General features: G+C 42.3%; 1 protein-coding gene across 1 annotated transcript; it reads left to right on the forward strand.

Annotated features, from left to right (window-relative positions):
* Positions 1–1523: 1523 nt before the first annotated feature.
* Positions 1524–12936, forward strand: LOC135493982 (acid ceramidase-like). The gene is made up of 11 exons (XM_064781698.1): positions 1524–1706; positions 3548–3591; positions 4318–4402; positions 4618–4713; positions 5251–5329; positions 5913–6033; positions 7210–7354; positions 7526–7747; positions 8049–8219; positions 9201–9257; positions 9587–12936. Exons 1-11 carry the CDS (start codon positions 1626–1628, stop codon positions 9674–9676), a joined length of 1191 nt encoding a protein of 396 aa, XP_064637768.1. The 5' UTR covers positions 1524–1625; the 3' UTR covers positions 9677–12936.
* The last annotated feature ends 4113 nt before the right edge of the window (positions 12937–17049 follow it).

Here is a 17049-nt window from a genome sequence, read left to right on the forward strand (position 1 = left end):
GCGACTTGCAATTACCCCGAGGTTTTTGGCGGAAGGTATGTAGCCTACACATTTACATTTTCATTTACATACCATGGCAATACATTATGCAGTGTGAAAAGTACTTTCCTCCAGTATGTTTAATAGAATGAAGTGACAAAGAAACAACAGTATGAAAGGTTGTATTTAATCAAATTAACAGATTATCATTTTGCTATTTCAGGCGAATTCTATCAGTTGATCGTCCCGATCCTCTGTCCAAAACTCCACGGTCGCCATGTTCATGATTATGTACTAAATGCAACCACCTGATTGGTTATTGCAGGCCAGTCTGGTGGTAAATGCTGGCCACATTGCAAGACCCGACAATGCGATTACGTTGGTAGACCGTTCACATGTAACAACCCGACTACGACTCAGTCGCTTGAGACTGGATGAATTCAGTCTTCCAAGACTGGGTCTCGCGACAGCCTACGACTGCCTATGACGAGTTGTGAAGGCGTCCACTTTACCCGACCCAATCGTCAGTCTCGAGTCGTCATGAGTCGGGTCGGGCTGAAATCGTGTAGTGGGACAAGGGCATCCCGAAATTGGTGGCTTGCATTGGAACTAACTTTTTCCCCCTTGTCCGTCATTAAAGGCATTCAAGTGTGTTGGTCAACCATGACTTTCTCCTTTGTCCCTCCGCCATAAGGCCTAGCTTCCCCTTATGACATCACTATTTCGGACACTCAGCGCCCCATATTTTCTGGAAAGGTGTATATAGGCAGCAACTAGGCAGGCAAGATAACGTTACACAAAGCCGCCAATAGGGGTCTCTCACATCTCACAGTAGGTCGAAATGATTCACGCCTGTACGAGGGATATATTATTAGTGCTAAGTCTGAAATGACCAAGGGCCCTGTATACTGTGTATACTAAAACTGTATATAGGCCTACTTTTTTTTGGTGTATACTTTTAGTCACTTGAAGATGGCCAAATTAGCCCCTCTCCTCCTGCCTGTATAGGCCCACGAGAGCCACTTCCCACTTCACCCGGACGCAGTGCACCAGCCTCGTTCAAGCCGGAGAATGATAAAAAATACTGTCGAGTCCCTCAGGAGCTGTTCTGCATCCCTAGGGAAATCAAGGAGTGGCAGTACGTAACAACCCCTGATTTTCTCACGATTCATTGCTAGTACCGGTAGGCCAACATGTATCTTATTACTGAGGAGGAATCGCCACTTTTAGGGAAACGTGAAAAGCTTACTCCATGCTCTAAGGAGCTTACCCCGATTTACTACAAGCACAGGAGCCGGGCCGCTCCATATTTTCTGGTCCCACAGGAGATGTTCGGTGTTCCACATCACTACTTTCTCATTGTTGTAGGGTAGACATGGTAGAGCCCATCAATCTATCTTCAATAGCGAAATTTTCTGAAGTCCATTGAAGCATGCCTCGAAAGCCAACTTCCATGTTTGATATACTTTTAGCACATTGTCATTTCCAATTGCCGACTAACCCGTTTTGAACCAACCCCATTCTAGATCACATGACCAACTGAACGTTTCATGTCACATGATGATAAAATGGTAGACGGCCCTGGTGCGATAAACATGATAAATCTCTAACAAGTTTGTTGCCGTATTTAACAAGTTTCTTCAAATATGGCGGTTTTCACACCATTTGTTTCATCACTGGCTGTCTTTCTGACATTATTTGTTATTGTATCATCACAGTTTCCACCCGTAAGTAGTGTACCGCCATATTTATACTGACTCGTGACTGTCGCAGTAAAGGTCCGGACAACAGTAGGCCTACAGACTACAGAGACAACCAAGACTACCATTGATTTTTTAAGCCTTTTAGCAGTTAAATTGTCAATGTTTGACCGCGACGCATCAAATACTGCGTGGGGTTGTGAATCTGAAATTTTGATATGATATTCCGGACAGTCGGGCAAGTAAATGGTGAAAAGTAAACTTGTAGTTGACCACGGAAATTTTTTGATAATCGACAAATTAGACAGACATTGATATTTCCACTCTTTTCAGCCAACTGGCAGAAAAATCTCAAAACTCTCGAAATTAATTTTTTCATCAAATAATTTCTTTATTATCTGTAGACTTGCCACAACAAATATTTTTTCAATACCTCTCCAAATATATAGTACTTGAGAGTTAAAAACATGCATTCGTCTAATTGATAGGCCTGGACCCTCCAACCTATGAATATTCATTGGTGGTATTGTCTCTACAACCTATAGTGACACACAGGCAGGCTTTTACTTCGGCTTGGCTTATGCAGGACGAGTTCCTCTCTCTCTCTCGGACTCTGGCACTCAGTCTTCTCTGCGTCTGGACTCAGTAAATTCTATCAAAAAAGACTTCATTTTTAAAGTAGAATGTTTTAGCTTTAAAAATACTCGACGATGTCGAGGGGGCCTATCACGTCATAATATGTATCACAAATGGTAGTATGTGAAAATAAATTTCAGCCATTTTACAACGACCTTTTCACAGGCAGCGAAAGTTTATCGTGAGATAAAAGTCACGTTTTAAATCAAATCACATCACCAAAAGCGTTCAAAATATCATGAACATTGAAAGGCATGGACAACTTGAAGTAAGTTGCTTGAATAAGCTAATATATTTTTACTTTCATGCGATGGTAAACAAACGTTGCCTGTGAAAAGGGTCGTTTCAAAATGGCCAAAATTTATTTTCGCAGGGTGTCTATTGGTAGGCCTATACCATTGGCTGCCGCAAGCCATTGAAAATTTGTCCTTGTGCGTCACAGGCAGATACTTAATGACCTTATACTCAATTTTCATTGAAGATACCATGCCTAAAATCTTGTCGGAGACTACAGAAGTATTGTTTTCAGTTATAAACTCATATCAATTTTAGTTGAACTGAAAATACTCACTGAAGTTTAAACTCTATGAGTTAAAAGGAGCACCATACTTAATCACAAACTACCAAGTATCTGTGGCACAAAGTCACCAAATTTTAAATAACTTGAAATTAGTGGCCTGGGTACAACTCTCGTTACAAAGCTGGTATGTCTTCGAAACCAACAAAGCAGACTACATGATTTATACCGATGAAGTAACTCGCCATATGGTCACATTGTCGTTCATACATGTCATACAAGTCATACATGTCACACATTGGCAGTCATGGCAGTTACCGGAAGTTAAAATCAAAGTTGAAACACGTACTGCCTGATAATTATGGACATGTTTGTTTGAGGAAATAAGTTGACATGCCTCCGGGAAAACCTAGTGCTTTGCTGCTGTTACATGTAGGATCGACCGGCGGTGTGATTGTTGCAACCTAATTGTCCCATGGATGGTGAAATCTGTGTATCAAAAACACAGATGCTTGGCAAATTTACTTCTCAATCATATTCATCAATCAAATCCGCTCTGTATGTTAAAGGGCACTTGCTATCTCTCAGAAAGAATGATTGATAAGTAGGACATGTCATGAATGTTGAGAGTCACATGGTGCTAATTATGTCGTGATGCTATTGAAGTTATTGTGATAAGCATGACTAACAAGAACAACGTCTGATTTTTTTTCAGTATGAAGAAATTTGCGTCCATGATAAGTATCCTCCACCAGCAAAGTAAGTGAAAATAAAACCTGTCAATAGTGTCATCCTAAACAGCATCCAGTAATGGCAGTAGCTCCACTAAAGTGTATTACCTTGGGCGGCACTTTTTTTATAATATAAACCTTGGTTAGCGTGATTTTTCATCCAAGGACAAGCTGAGGAGGGTGGAATAAAAAAAAGATTAAAAAAAAACTATTTTTGCTCTCACGAAAGACTTCTGTAGAGGCAGCTCAGAGGAGGAAGAAATAGAAATAAGATGTTATTTCACAATAAAAGTTTCTGTTTCAATCTTTGCGTGGCATTATGCCTATGGGGAGATCTTGCGCAACTCTAGGTTGGTCTCACTCCACAGTGCGGTGGTTGTCAAATTTTGCACTCGGGCTTCGTGGACCTGAACGGCGGCGATTTTGAGTGCGGCGTCTTGCTAAATGACAAAAAAAAATCGACCAAGGTATAAAAAAAATCTTGCCTTAGTATGATATTTAATTTCGAAAGTGTGACCCATCACACCAAAATGGGAAGTAAGTCACACTTACGGCATTGAGATGTTCATAAACCGTAAGCTTAGATTTTGAAAAGTTTTATATTGATACCACTCCTATCTTTACCATTTGACACAGGAGTCAATGGGATACACCATAAAGTACTACTCTACATCAGATGCCCATTGTGTACCCGATACACTGTGAATTGAAAATACAGTCTGAAACAACTAACAATACATTGTTTTTCCTTCAGGGACAAGGTTCCAACAGAAGTAGTCAACTTGGATCTCCCTCCAATAGAGCGATGGCAAAATGTGATGAAAGACAAAGGCCCTGCTGTAAGTTCATTGGTTTTTCCATCTCAACCCCACGAATCATTTTTGCATTATTATCCTGCAGTGGTTGCAATCTGATTCATGCAGGAAAATCATCAAAGTAGAGGAATATATTATCAGACAGTCCAGAACTCCATCTACATGTACAAAGGTCAATCTTAGCCTACTGTTTCAGCTCTGTCCTGAAGCTCACTTTCATCATCTCACCATATTTTCAGGTACAAGGTTTATTGAAAGCGTTTATCCTCTTCATATCTGACTTTTTCGGAGAAGCAACAACAAATGAAATTCTCCGTCTGGTCAATATATTTGTGGTAAGTTTACAAATTATGGGGCCAAACCGCCTAGATGTATTTGCCTCCCCCATGCCTGTCTGTCTCAGTTGTTTTAGACCAGGGAAGGTGTTGGTTTTTTGGAGTTGCAAACAATTAATGACTCAGTGTTACCAGTAAACGTTGGATATGAACAGAGAGAGCCTTGACATTTCCTGCTTGAGCACTGCAGGTAGAGGTTCTCAAAGTATGTCACAGATAAACATACTGTGTAGACAGATACACAAATACTTTGTATGATAAGTTTCAGCAGAGTTGCAAGCGTGATCACTGAACTAGGGCATTTCAGATCAGAACAGCAACCCCTTCAAGGACGACAAGTTCTGAACCGTGGAATGGCAATTTTGCCAAAAAATGATATTTTGATATATTGGAAGTTTGGCTTCAGAGAAACAAAATCAAGGAGGAGGAGACATCTATTTGACAAAGTTAAAGGTTTTCTAATGTGAAATCAATTCAGTTAGAATCCACCCCACTTCACTGTGAAATTGATGTTCTGGACACTTGCTTTCGTTCTAGGGAGCTTTGGATGATACTCTTCCGCCTCCATTTCCCGATGAACTCAGAGGCATAGCAAAAGCTACGGGTATACCTCTAGGTAAGTCGAAACATTATGTGACCTGTCAAAAGATGGCACTCTGATTGACGTATATAATGGAGAAACAAAAACAAAAGGATGGTGAACAAAAATTTCTTTTTTCCCCAAAAAATTGTTTTTCTTGGAAAATAATCGTTGTATGAGTGTTATAAACTCTCTGATGTGCCTGAGTGGATTAAGTGGTACAAGAATGTCCCGCTGGAAAATCAGCACCATATTTCCTAGAGTGGATGTTTTTCCTGCAGTTCTATTGGACCACTCACCAAACAGAGGTATTTTCAAGTGTCTAATTGTGATTTTGTTGCCAAATTTTAGCATTTTCTATCGGTTAGCTAAATGACCTCGAGAAGAGGAACTCCTAAATCGAAATGAGCGGAACTGAGGTATGCCCTCGAGAAATGTGGTGCAGATTTTCCAGGGTGATGTTGATGTATCACAGTTGTGTAAACAGCACATTTATAGGTTTGACATGACTGTATCCCAGCTGAAGTGATGGCATCACCGAAACATTTCATGCCCCTGCCATTTCCCTAATAGTTATACAAGAATCATTCTAAGCTACTTGTTTTTCTCTCCCCCGTAGGTGAAGTGGTGCTATACAATATATTCTATGAAGTGTTTACTGTTTGTACGTCTGTGATAGCTGAAGATCCCCACGGCAGATTGCATCATGCAAGAAACTTGGATTTTGGCCTCTTCCTTGGGTGAGTGTCCTGGCTTGAGATGCGAGAGAAGACAGAATTCTTCTCTTCAGCCTCTTCCTCTGGTGAGTCATCCTCTTGCAAACAGGGCCTACAACTTCCCTTACGAGTGAGTAAGTATGTATCGAGTGAAATGGCCTGATATTGTTAGGATGCGGGTGAGTGTCCTTGAGATGCGAGATAAGACAGAATCCTTCTCTTCAGCTTACAGTTAGGATGAGTTTTTCCCCATTCAGTTTTTTCCTCCTCGGCGTGATAGAGGGCTGTGTGTACTCAACATAGGGAGAACGTTTTATGGATTTTAGGTCCATTTTGCGTTTATACACATGGGTGCAGGTGGTCGTGGAGGGCAATTGAAAAACGACTTGAAAATATACACCAGGCTAAATATATATATATATATATAGATTTTTTATTGAAAACTACCAATGTGGACAATTACAAAAATAGAAACTCAGGGCTATTGCTAACAAGCATTAGCAGCCCTGGACAAAAGTAAAATCACAAATTTACATTGGCTTAAAGGGAAGCATTAACAGGAATAAGTGCAGTGGCGCTCTGAGTGAGATCGACAACAAGTTGCAGGAAAGCATTGTAGATAATCCTGCTGACCCTAACCATAGCCTGGATATCACTAGCTTTTGTGAAATTATTGAAACTGTTGAGTAAGGCCTGCAACCTGTCCTCAGTGCTAAATGTACACTAGGCTCTAGTGTGCACATGCATACAAGGAGAGGGAGTGCTGACAAGTCAGAAAACTGTCCATAGGACGTACTATGAAGTAAGCCCCTGAGCATTTTTGCTTGCCACTAATGGTCAGCAACAAAAAATGGTGTTGACATTACCAACGTAGACCACCTGAGGTCTTTCGGTGGCCCGTGCATGAACACAATGCAAGTGCAAGGAATCTTGTTGTCATGTATCACTCAAAGGACAAAGCAATTGGAAGTTAAAAACAACTTGCTCGGTGTTCATCATCATCATCAAAAAAGGCATCGTGGCGCCGGTACAGGAATGTTACAGATGAGTGTGCCATGTTACAGACGAGTGTGGCAGTTCCAGATACCAGGCAAATTAGCGATAGATTTCTTTCTAAAGGTGCATTCATTCAAAATCTAGACTGTACTGGCTCCTGTCAACTGAACTTACATTTTGACTTGAGTTGCATTATAATTTCAGCTGGGACCAGAAGACTCACGCTTGGAACATCACCACGGCCCTCCGGCCTGCTGTCGTTAACCTTGACTGGCAAAGAGGAGGGAAGACTGTCTTCAAATCAGTCAACTTCGCCGGATATGTCGGCATTTTGACAGCCATGAAACCGGTAAGTGGGATGTTGTCACTGCCTATATGTATGGTTCAGTTTTGTTGCTTCCATTCAATTTGACCTCATTAATCAGGGCACCTCTCTATTAAGGACAGCATTTGTCAGTCCTTCATAAAATAGAGAGGTGTCCTGATTAGAGAGGTTCTACTGTACTTTGTCCATTTGCAGCAACTCTTCACACTGACGATGAATGAGCGGTTTAACATCAAGGGTGGTTACATCGGCATAATCAACTGGATTTTGGGCGATCGGAAATCACGCTGGATGGGCTTTCTGACCCGTTTGGTCATGGAGACCGCTAAAGGTTACGAAGAGGCCAAAGAACTCCTCTCCAACGAGCCCATGTTAGCTCCCGCGTATTTCATCCTCGGAGGCAATTCATCTGGACAGGTATGTATTGATGCATGTAAGGTAAAGTGGTACAATTATAGCCACAGTGTCGGCGTGTGCTTTAATTGAGTTTGCTTAAAATAGACCATGAAAGCGGGAAGTTTATCAAACTGGTCTTTGGCTTGACAGATATGTATTGATGTATGTAAGGTAAAGTGGTACAACTATGTGTATTATTATGATGTGCAGTGAACATTGAGACATTCACTATCATGACTCTCATATCACTGTCAGTAGATCACTGACAGTTTTCATATATCAGAATCATGATTGTCAGGATGGCATTTTGTTCATTTTCTAGGGTTGTGTGATCACGCGTAGCAGCGCTAAGGCCATTGATGTGTGGGAGATGAAGCGGACAGGTCATCCTTGGTTCATCCTGGAGACAAACTATGACCACTGGGAGGCGCCGTTGTTTCTCGATGATCGACGTACTCCAGCCAACAAGTGCATGGCCAATATGACACAAGCAGTAAGTATACAAGTCTGTTGTCTTCGAGGGTCGCAGCTGGTGAGGTTGATGATGGCTGAGGAAACACACCAAGGCAAAAAATCTCATCACTGGGTTGTAACTGAGAAGGGGAATCCCCAACAATGCAATGTAATGCACAGCGTGCAATGCACAGCGTGCAATACAATGCAATACAATGCACATTGCAATACAATGCAATGCACAGCGTGTTAGTACTTATACTTATCACCACACGAAAACAAATTCATGCTCTAGATTTCTGCCCTAGTTTACCATAGACTACCAAGGCTCGTACAGGGTCACAATGTACACTGTAATAAAAAGGAAAATGTCAAAAAGCCTCTAAGATTTCCAATAGAAATACTTCATTCTCTCTCAAACTGAGTTATCAACATCAACACTAGACATTGTGAGATTTTAGAATCAATGTTAGACCAGTCCGTGTATAATATATAAGCTCATTTAGACATGTAGGCCTCCTCTACAAACGGCTAGGCTATGCGTCAATTATAAAGGGAGCTCAAAGTTTAAGGCTAGCTGCTGCCAATAGAGAGGGTGGTTGGGTAGCAGTTGCCCAGGGGGAAGATCACTCCGTCTGTCTTGGTATGCATATCTGTGATCTGTTTTTTGATAGCAAAGGATGCTAATTGTGGTCAAAAAGGTGGGCCTGTGCGGGCAGTCAACCTCCCATATCCGCTGAAAACCCAGTGAAAATTCTTTTGGTTCAGACGCGGCCCATCTGATGGAGTTGGTGTAATTTACCTCGTCGATTCAATCGCCACAGTCAACCCCCCCATTTGACCATGTAGATCTGCATCCTTGGGCATGGAGTGATTGGGGGTGAAAGATGTAGCTCTCATTGGGCACCCCACTGTGGAAGATTTTCACATACATGAACAAGACTGTACTTTTGCTCGCTGGAATGTTTTCTTCAAAACATTGCGGACCTAAAATGAAAGCGATTTCATATTTGCTTTTCAGAATGTTGGCTTCCCTGGAATATACAATGTGCTGTCTTCCAAACCAGTGTTGAATAAGGTATGTTCATGCATCGCTTTAGTAGTTTATCGATTCTCTTAAACCTTTCTCTGCAGCATCCCTTTTTCCCCAGCATCATCTTGTACTGACAGTGGATACAAATTCTGAGCAGTAGACGTAGAGTTTGGCATCTTAAATAAAAGATCACCATGTCCTTTCCCAGCCACCGTAACTATGAGTCTTTGACTGTGGCAATATTTATTTCTGTTTACTTGTGGTACATTGTCAATGTAATGGAACAGTGTCAAGGGGAACAGGCCAGACATTTAGAGATTGGGATAATGTCGACTAGTACTATGTCTGATATAATCTAAACCCTCTCCTTTCAGCTGACTGCATACACAGCTCTGATGCAGGTCAACAGTGGCACGTTCGAATCATATCTTCGGTACTGTCCTGACCCATGCTTCCCTTGGTGAGAGACGCTGGCGGAATCAATGCTTCCTTTCGTCACCCTGCCTGATCAGCTTCTGTTAACTGAGGAAATCTTGGGTTAATGTTAAAAATTAAGAGGTGATTTCCAGTATGCGAAGCAGGATTTTATTTTTCAAGGTCACGGTATTATTAATCTGATGAAAAACCTATATACGAGTATTTAGGAATAAAACTGTGCTGCACAGCTGATCATGCTTGGTGATAGCGAGAGATGACTTGTGCTTTCCATGGTGCGGGGAGATGACATTTTCTTTCTGATATTTGGGAAGATATGACGCTGTTCGATACATTCTAGATTTTTGGACCATAAACAACGAATTATTCTTTATCCGGTTTACCAATTGTTTGAAATGATTGTTTATGCAACTTGTCAAGGGGGGGGGGCAACCTCAGTTACATGGGTAGAGCATCTTTGTACACCGAGTTTTTGATGTGCGCCCTCCAGCGGGAACTATAGTCTCGTAGTCTCAAATACCCAGGCCCCCCCTTGTGCATGCCAACTTTTTTTCTCCACCCCATATTGCAGGTGTACATTAACATATACACCCCTTATACTGGTCTTTACTTATCTCCCACAACTTGAGTTTGGGAAAATATTGCTGCAGTTTGGTATCTGAGTAGCATGTAATTGACAACCAATAAGTTGCATATATTTTTTATCTTCTGACAAGTATCTTTTGAAGTATGCCCCTGGGCCTATTGAGAGGCTTGACTAAGATTGGGTCTATTTGCCCTGTATGGGTCTTGCTTTTGTGATAGAAAAAAAGCCGAGAATCTGGCAGGCCTTCCAGTTTGCCGAGCTGGCATGGCCTGGGGAGGAAAGATTTATTTAATAAAGTTGGAAGAATTGTGTTGTTTGAGTCTTTCAACGAAATATCGTTGTAACGAAATATCGTTGTGTTCATCTGGTTATCAAGTCCTTAAAGCATGATTGGCATCAGATATAGAGGAAAATGTACCGTCGGTTTGTCCTATGGATAGTGAAGAATTAGAAAAATACACATGGGTTGATTTTATGCGTGCACCACAGTGTTACCCACTGGTTAAGTCAGCTCCAAATTTAGTGCATATAATTTCACATTGTCAATGCTACCAGAAGGAGATAGTTAATTGGAGAAAATGTACCAATGAGCACACATTTTGGTTGTTTTTCTTGTGAAGCAGCCATTCTCCCAGGGCTCAAAGAGGCTGCTCGGTAAGTTGGAAGGCCTGATAAGATTCTCGGCAATCTACAGAAATGATCCTCCAGGGAGTTTACATGGGGAGTGATTTCCCTGTTCATGATTACTGGTGGGCCAGGAAAATGGAGAATTAATGCAGTTATACTTACGGCCATAGTGAAGTTATTATGCATACGAATTTGCTGAAACTTGGTATTTATAATATTCGTATTTGTCTCCACACCGGCAATGCTGAAATTTATATCTAGTGCGGCGTATTTATACAGATTCAAAGAAGTCGGTGGAACATTTTCACCAAAGGCATTTTTGGAGAGAAAAAAGAAAGAAATGCAATGTCTTTTTTATTTTCCAGTTTGTGACGTGTATCATTCAACACTCTGTAGTGTTCAGAGGCAAATACCACTTTATGCCATTATAAGTAAACTCTAAAGTTTCTGCTGTAATCGTCACTGTTTTTGTTGTGCAGAATGTCTGCCCCCTTCTCCACAGAAGATTGCAACAAATAACGAATTCATACAAAAAAGATATTTAGTAACCAATATTGTTACTGAAATGTAATAATCCTCTTTGGTCAGAATTGCTTTACAACCGATTCTTACGCATTGAATGAGTCAGTTCCTCGATCATACTGAAGTTGGGGTTCGTGTTGTTTGTACGGTGAAGCCTTGGGAGAACTAATAAGCGGTTGGAGGGGTAATTTTGGCAAAAAAAGTTCTGTTGATCTACGTCGGATGGCGCCGAATGTGTTAAGGGGAAAACTTGAAATTTGGCACTATTAGTTCAATATGTAGCATTTCTCCGGGATTTTGTTCACGAGATGCATACTCCAGGCATGCTACCGGCCCGAAAATTCCTAAAAATCCCTAAATATTTTTTTCTCCCTAAAATGGAGACATTTTTAGACATTTTCCCTAAATATCCCTAAACTTCTCCTTTTTTCCGGTTAAAACGTCACTGGTTATTGAAGGTCGCTAGCTTGGAAGTGGAGTGTGGATCTTTCTTTGACCTGTCAAGTCACCTGCCACAACACTGGAATCTTTTGGAAGTGTCTTCCAGCAGCTTATGAATGATAGTCCAGGTCCAGTCCAGTTGATCTTGAAGGTTCAGATTCTGAAGACCACAGAGCCAATTTCCATGCAAGTGCCAGCAGACAACCATTTCGTTATTTGATCTTACATGTCTTATGCTACATGTAAGTAGCAGAGTAAGAAGCAAGAAATGCGCATATACCAGATGTAGGCCTACTTCAGTAACCCTAAAAATCCCTAATTTTCCCACGAATGTTCCCTAAAAATCCCTAATGTTTTAAAGAAAAATTCCTAAATTTTGCCCTAAAAGTTGGCTAACGGTTGGTAGCATGCCTGATATACTCAAAGCAGACCCTTCTCCAAAAACAGGAGCACTCACGTGGTCATTATCAATCCAGAAGTGTATGTGTGTGTGGGGTGGGGGGGGGGAGTGTCGTTTACCTTATCTTATGTAGCAAAAAATCCCTTTCTTTAAAAGGAAATTTGGTACAATTATAGTACCAGTACAATTATAGTCCTAACAATGCAGAAAACAGCTGGCAGTTCACATTCACATGTATGCACGTTGAGATTTTAATATATTGCACTGATGGGGAGGTTTTAATTGTACCACTTTACTTTACAGAAGGAATTGCAATTGTGATATTATGCATCTTCAGCTCAGTGTGATTACTTGTACATATGGAATACTTGTAAACGGTTAAATGTCTATCTAAAAATCTGTAAAACTACCGGGTGTCCCTGGAATATTTACGGGTTATTAAGCGAATGTCAAACTTTGATTTCTATTCTTCATTTCAAAAGTTGTGGTGATTTACAGAACAATATCATGAAACTTTAGAATCTCTAATTATTAATGTAATCATCATAGATTTGTATAAATTCGACTTCCACCTTTGTCTAATTTGACAAATCAGGAGCTACATTATGGCAAAGAACATGGGATACCCTGAAAGGATTGTCTCATTTTGACTACATGTACATGCACTTGTGAATATGCTCAATTATTTTGAATAAATTATCTACATAATTATAGCACAGTCTTCCATGTTATCCTTCTGCTATAGTATCCTGAACTTAGCCTCGCCAGAGGGTAAATCTTGATATCTGGGCCTCTTCTTGGCCTCTCTAGACCTGATAGTGATATACAATTTAATATTTTTAGGCGGGTGATCTCAAGAGTCATCGAAATCAAAGCACTATCACAATTTGAAATAAGTGATTTGAAATTGACGACTCTACAACACCTCCCTCCTCGGGAGTAAGATTCGCCCCGAATCTGAATTTAAAAATTACAATTCGCACAACTATCACAAGTACAGACATCATGAAAGACATACCCTGAGTTTCTAAAATCACAATGGTTTAAAATATTATATGGCAGTGCTCCTGAAGAGTCGTTTGCCTATCCCAGAAGGCCATGGGGATACAACGGTAGTCCTTTTTATGACTCTGAAATCAGCACCGCTCAACTCGGGAATAAAATCAGTTGAAACCAACTGCCATTCTACAAATATCAATATTCATTTTGGCAAAAACACCGGGCTTGTCAATCAAGTTATATTTCATAGTTCAGTATTTGCAAGGTGAAAGGGTTAAAAATTGTCCAAAAATGAGAAAAAGTCACAGTATTTGCAAGGTGAAAGGGTTAAAAATTGTCCAAAAATGAGAAAAAGTCACATTGGCGAAAGTCACTTTAGAAAGTCTCAAAACGTCCCACTGGCGAGAGTTGATAAAGAGAAAAGTCACATTGGTGAAAGTCATACATCCTACTGGCGAGAGTTGATACAAGTCCCACTTCCTGGCGAGAGCTGATGACAATAATGAACTAACGTCCGACTGCCTCCCCCTTGGGAAAGAACGGAGACGTCCCGGTGGAGCGACACCATGCACGGCCCAACGCCCCGACTGCGGGCGTGGCAACAGCAACCAGAGGCCGTAACAGCGATTAGGGCAGCAGAAACAGCAGCAGTGACTACAGCAACATCAGTAACAGCAGCTATGGCATCAGCAGCAGCAGCAGGCGATGCGACAGCAACACCGGTAGCAGCAGCTATGGCAGCAGCAGCAGCAGCAGGAAACGTGACAGCAACACCGGTAGCAGCAGCTATGGCAGCAGTAGCAGCAGCAGGAAACGCGACAGCAACACCGGTAGCAGAAGCAGCAGCAGCAGGAAACGCGACAGCAACACTGGTAGCAGTAGCTGTGGCAGCGACTATAGCAGCAGCAGTAGGAAACGCTACAGCAACACCGGTAGCAGCAGCTATGGCAGCGGCAGCAGCAGCAGGAAAACGCGACAGCAACACCGGTAGCAGCAGCTATGGCAGCGGCAGCAGCAGCAGGAAACGCGACAACAACACCGGTAGCAGCAGCTACGGCAGCGGCAGCAGCAGCAGGAAATGCGACAGCAACACCGGTAGCAGCAGCTATGGCAGCGGCAGCAGCAGCAGGAAATGCGACAGCACCACCGGTAGCAGCAACAGCAGCAGCAGGATAATGGTTGGCAGTAACAGCAACAGCACCAGGATAATGGTTGGCAGCAGCAACAACAGCACCAGGATAATGGTTGGTAGCAGCAACAACAGCAGCAGGATAATGGATGGCAGCAGCAACAACAGCACCAGCAGGACAATAGTATAGTTGAAAGTTCCTTATTTTTCCTTGTGAGAGCAAGGTCTTTTAATAGTCCTTGTGAAAAAAAACCCATTGACGAACCCCCTAGTAAAATTTTGTTTGGTTTCCCCGTTTTTGTTGCCAATTGATTAAAACCCCTGAGACAAATGAAGCTCCTGGTGATGGTCAATGGGCATCCCCTTTAAAGTGAAAAAATATAAATAAATATTTTTGGCCTGTTTGGCAACTTTTCTAGTCATCACTGGTTAGATCGATGATGATAACATCTGGATGGACAGTTAGGTTCGCCATGGGGAAATCCCTCTCCCTGGGCGGCACACCTGGTGATGAAGGGGCATCGCTCCACTCTGGGGCTGGGCCCATATATGGGTTATGGAGCAGGTCCCGTTCCTGCTGGCAGGTCGAGCATGCCTCCACCAGGCGCAGGATGCCAGTTTGGTGACACCGTATGTGCGCCAGGTGGCCAAATGCCATGGCCGTAACCTTGCAGTAAGGATCCATGCATACTGACTGACGTGGCAAAGCAGTGCCGCAGAGGGAACAGTCGATGTCCCACCGGTGGCGCGCCCAGAAAGTCGTGTTCTCCTGCTGGAAGGTGTCCACAGAAGGGCTTGTAGAGCGGACACGCGGTCATCCGGGTTTTGCTCGGCGGCGGCATAGATCAACCGGAGTGAACCCGGAGGGGCCCCATAGGTCCATTCCACAAATGTATCCAAAATTGTTGCACATTGGTGACCAGAGTTTCCATCGATGGAAACTGCTGGATCATTGATAGCGCTATACGGCTTAAAGGAAAACTCCCAAGGATGCATCCCAGCAGGAGTGGCAGTTCGAGCGTAGCTACGAGTACCACCCACTCCTCTTGATCCTGAAAAGTGTCCATCAGTCGCATCAGAGACCCTCGGTCAAACCATTTCGAGACTCCGTGTACCCTCCTTTTTTTTCTTATAAATTGCAAACAAACGCAAAAATCCATACTTATAGCTCCAATAGTATCGTAATAAATATTCTTACATCGTCTTCTACTGCAGTGAAAATATCCCCGTAGGGGCCACCATGTCGTAATTCGCTAACGGGTCCTTGTTCTCCCTCGGAACGATAGAAGATCCGAGGTGAACATCAGTAGCAATATATACTCTTGACGTCAATCTTCCGATATCAAGGTCACTTTAATAGACGAATCGGGAATTGAGTCGGTACACCAGGCCTCGATTCCGATCCGTTCGCCTAGCTATCGCTCTCCATACTGCCTTTTAACTTACATGGCAATATTGCAAATCGCCCAGGCCAACCTGATAAACAGGCAGGCGGTATTTGCACCACGCCACCACGGGCACCACGCCACCACGGGCACCACGCCACCACCACGCCACCACGCGAACAGGCGGAGCGATCATAATGACGATATCAAAATAGCGGTCGATTCATTGGATCATGGTTTCTTGGAACAATTATAGATGGCGTTGGCTGCTATCCTAGCTTCTCTGATGCCCGTTCTTGGGATTATTGGAATAAAGGCGTACGCCAACTACGGAAATACGTACTCAATTACCGTTTAGTAACTAGACCTACTCCAACTGACGACTGACCTGCAAAAACCATACGAGTACGAGTGGGTTATATAGTCTCCCTTTAAAGGGGTGGCCGTTCGTTTGGGTGGGGTGGGTTGGGGTGGGGGGGAGGAGTTAGATTTATCACTCACTCGAACACGTGTGCATAGTTTCAACATACTGTTGTGTGAGAGACCCTTATTGGCGACTTTGTGTAACTTTATCTTGCCTACCTAGCTGTTGCCTATAGTTTACTATTAAAGGGGGACTATGTAGGAGCAGGGGGTCAAATTGGCCAACTTTAGCTTATAAATAGAGTAAGGGCATTAGGTCTTATTTGATTCATCACTGAATGTATCCCTGTTACTGGCGTGACTAGGTTAGGACAAACTGTGAGAGGTGAGAGACTCACTGGCTACTTTGTGTAACTTTATGTTGCCTACCAAGATGCTGCCTATAGTGCCCCTTTAATGGACATGTCTCGAATCTTATGCATTCTTTAGGGAAGGTGAATCACTGGGCTTCCCAAGCCAACAAGCTTGGGAATTCTTCTTCTTATCTTCAATATTGTGATCATTATTATACATTGTATATTATTATTATAATCGACGCGCCCGCCTGACCTTTGAAGACTATACTGACTTTCAAATGACTGTAATACGTCTACGATGTATAAGCCTGGCCCATATTGCTATTAATGAAATCCCATCAAACAATAGAACAGGGCCCGGTTGTTCAAAAGAATTTCATTGATGTTAAGTTAAATATCAACGTTAAATTCCTTAACTTGGCGTTAGCTAACTTGGCGTTAAATTTGGGTTGTTCAAAACAACGTTAGGGTAAACTAACGCTAATGTTAGTAAATATTGAATATTGGTTCACTGATGTTAGTTGCCATGGTAGGTATAGGTAATCAAGTTAAAGATAACGTTAGATTTAACTTAGGGTTTTAGGTAAGTTAAAT

This window comes from Lineus longissimus, chromosome 9 (assembly GCF_910592395.1).
Source record: "Lineus longissimus chromosome 9, tnLinLong1.2, whole genome shotgun sequence".
NCBI lineage: Eukaryota > Metazoa > Nemertea > Pilidiophora > Heteronemertea > Lineidae > Lineus > Lineus longissimus.

Coding starts and splice junctions, on each gene's coding strand:
- LOC135493982 (XM_064781698.1), top strand. CDS start 1,626: ATGGCGGTTTTCACACCATTTGTTTCATCACTGGCTGTCTTTCTGACA. Junction 5,330..5,912: donor AGCTACGGGTATACCTCTAG/GTAAGTCGAAAC, acceptor TCTCCCCCGTAG/GTGAAGTGGTGCTATACAAT. Junction 8,220..9,200: donor TGGCCAATATGACACAAGCA/GTAAGTATACAA, acceptor TTTGCTTTTCAG/AATGTTGGCTTCCCTGGAAT.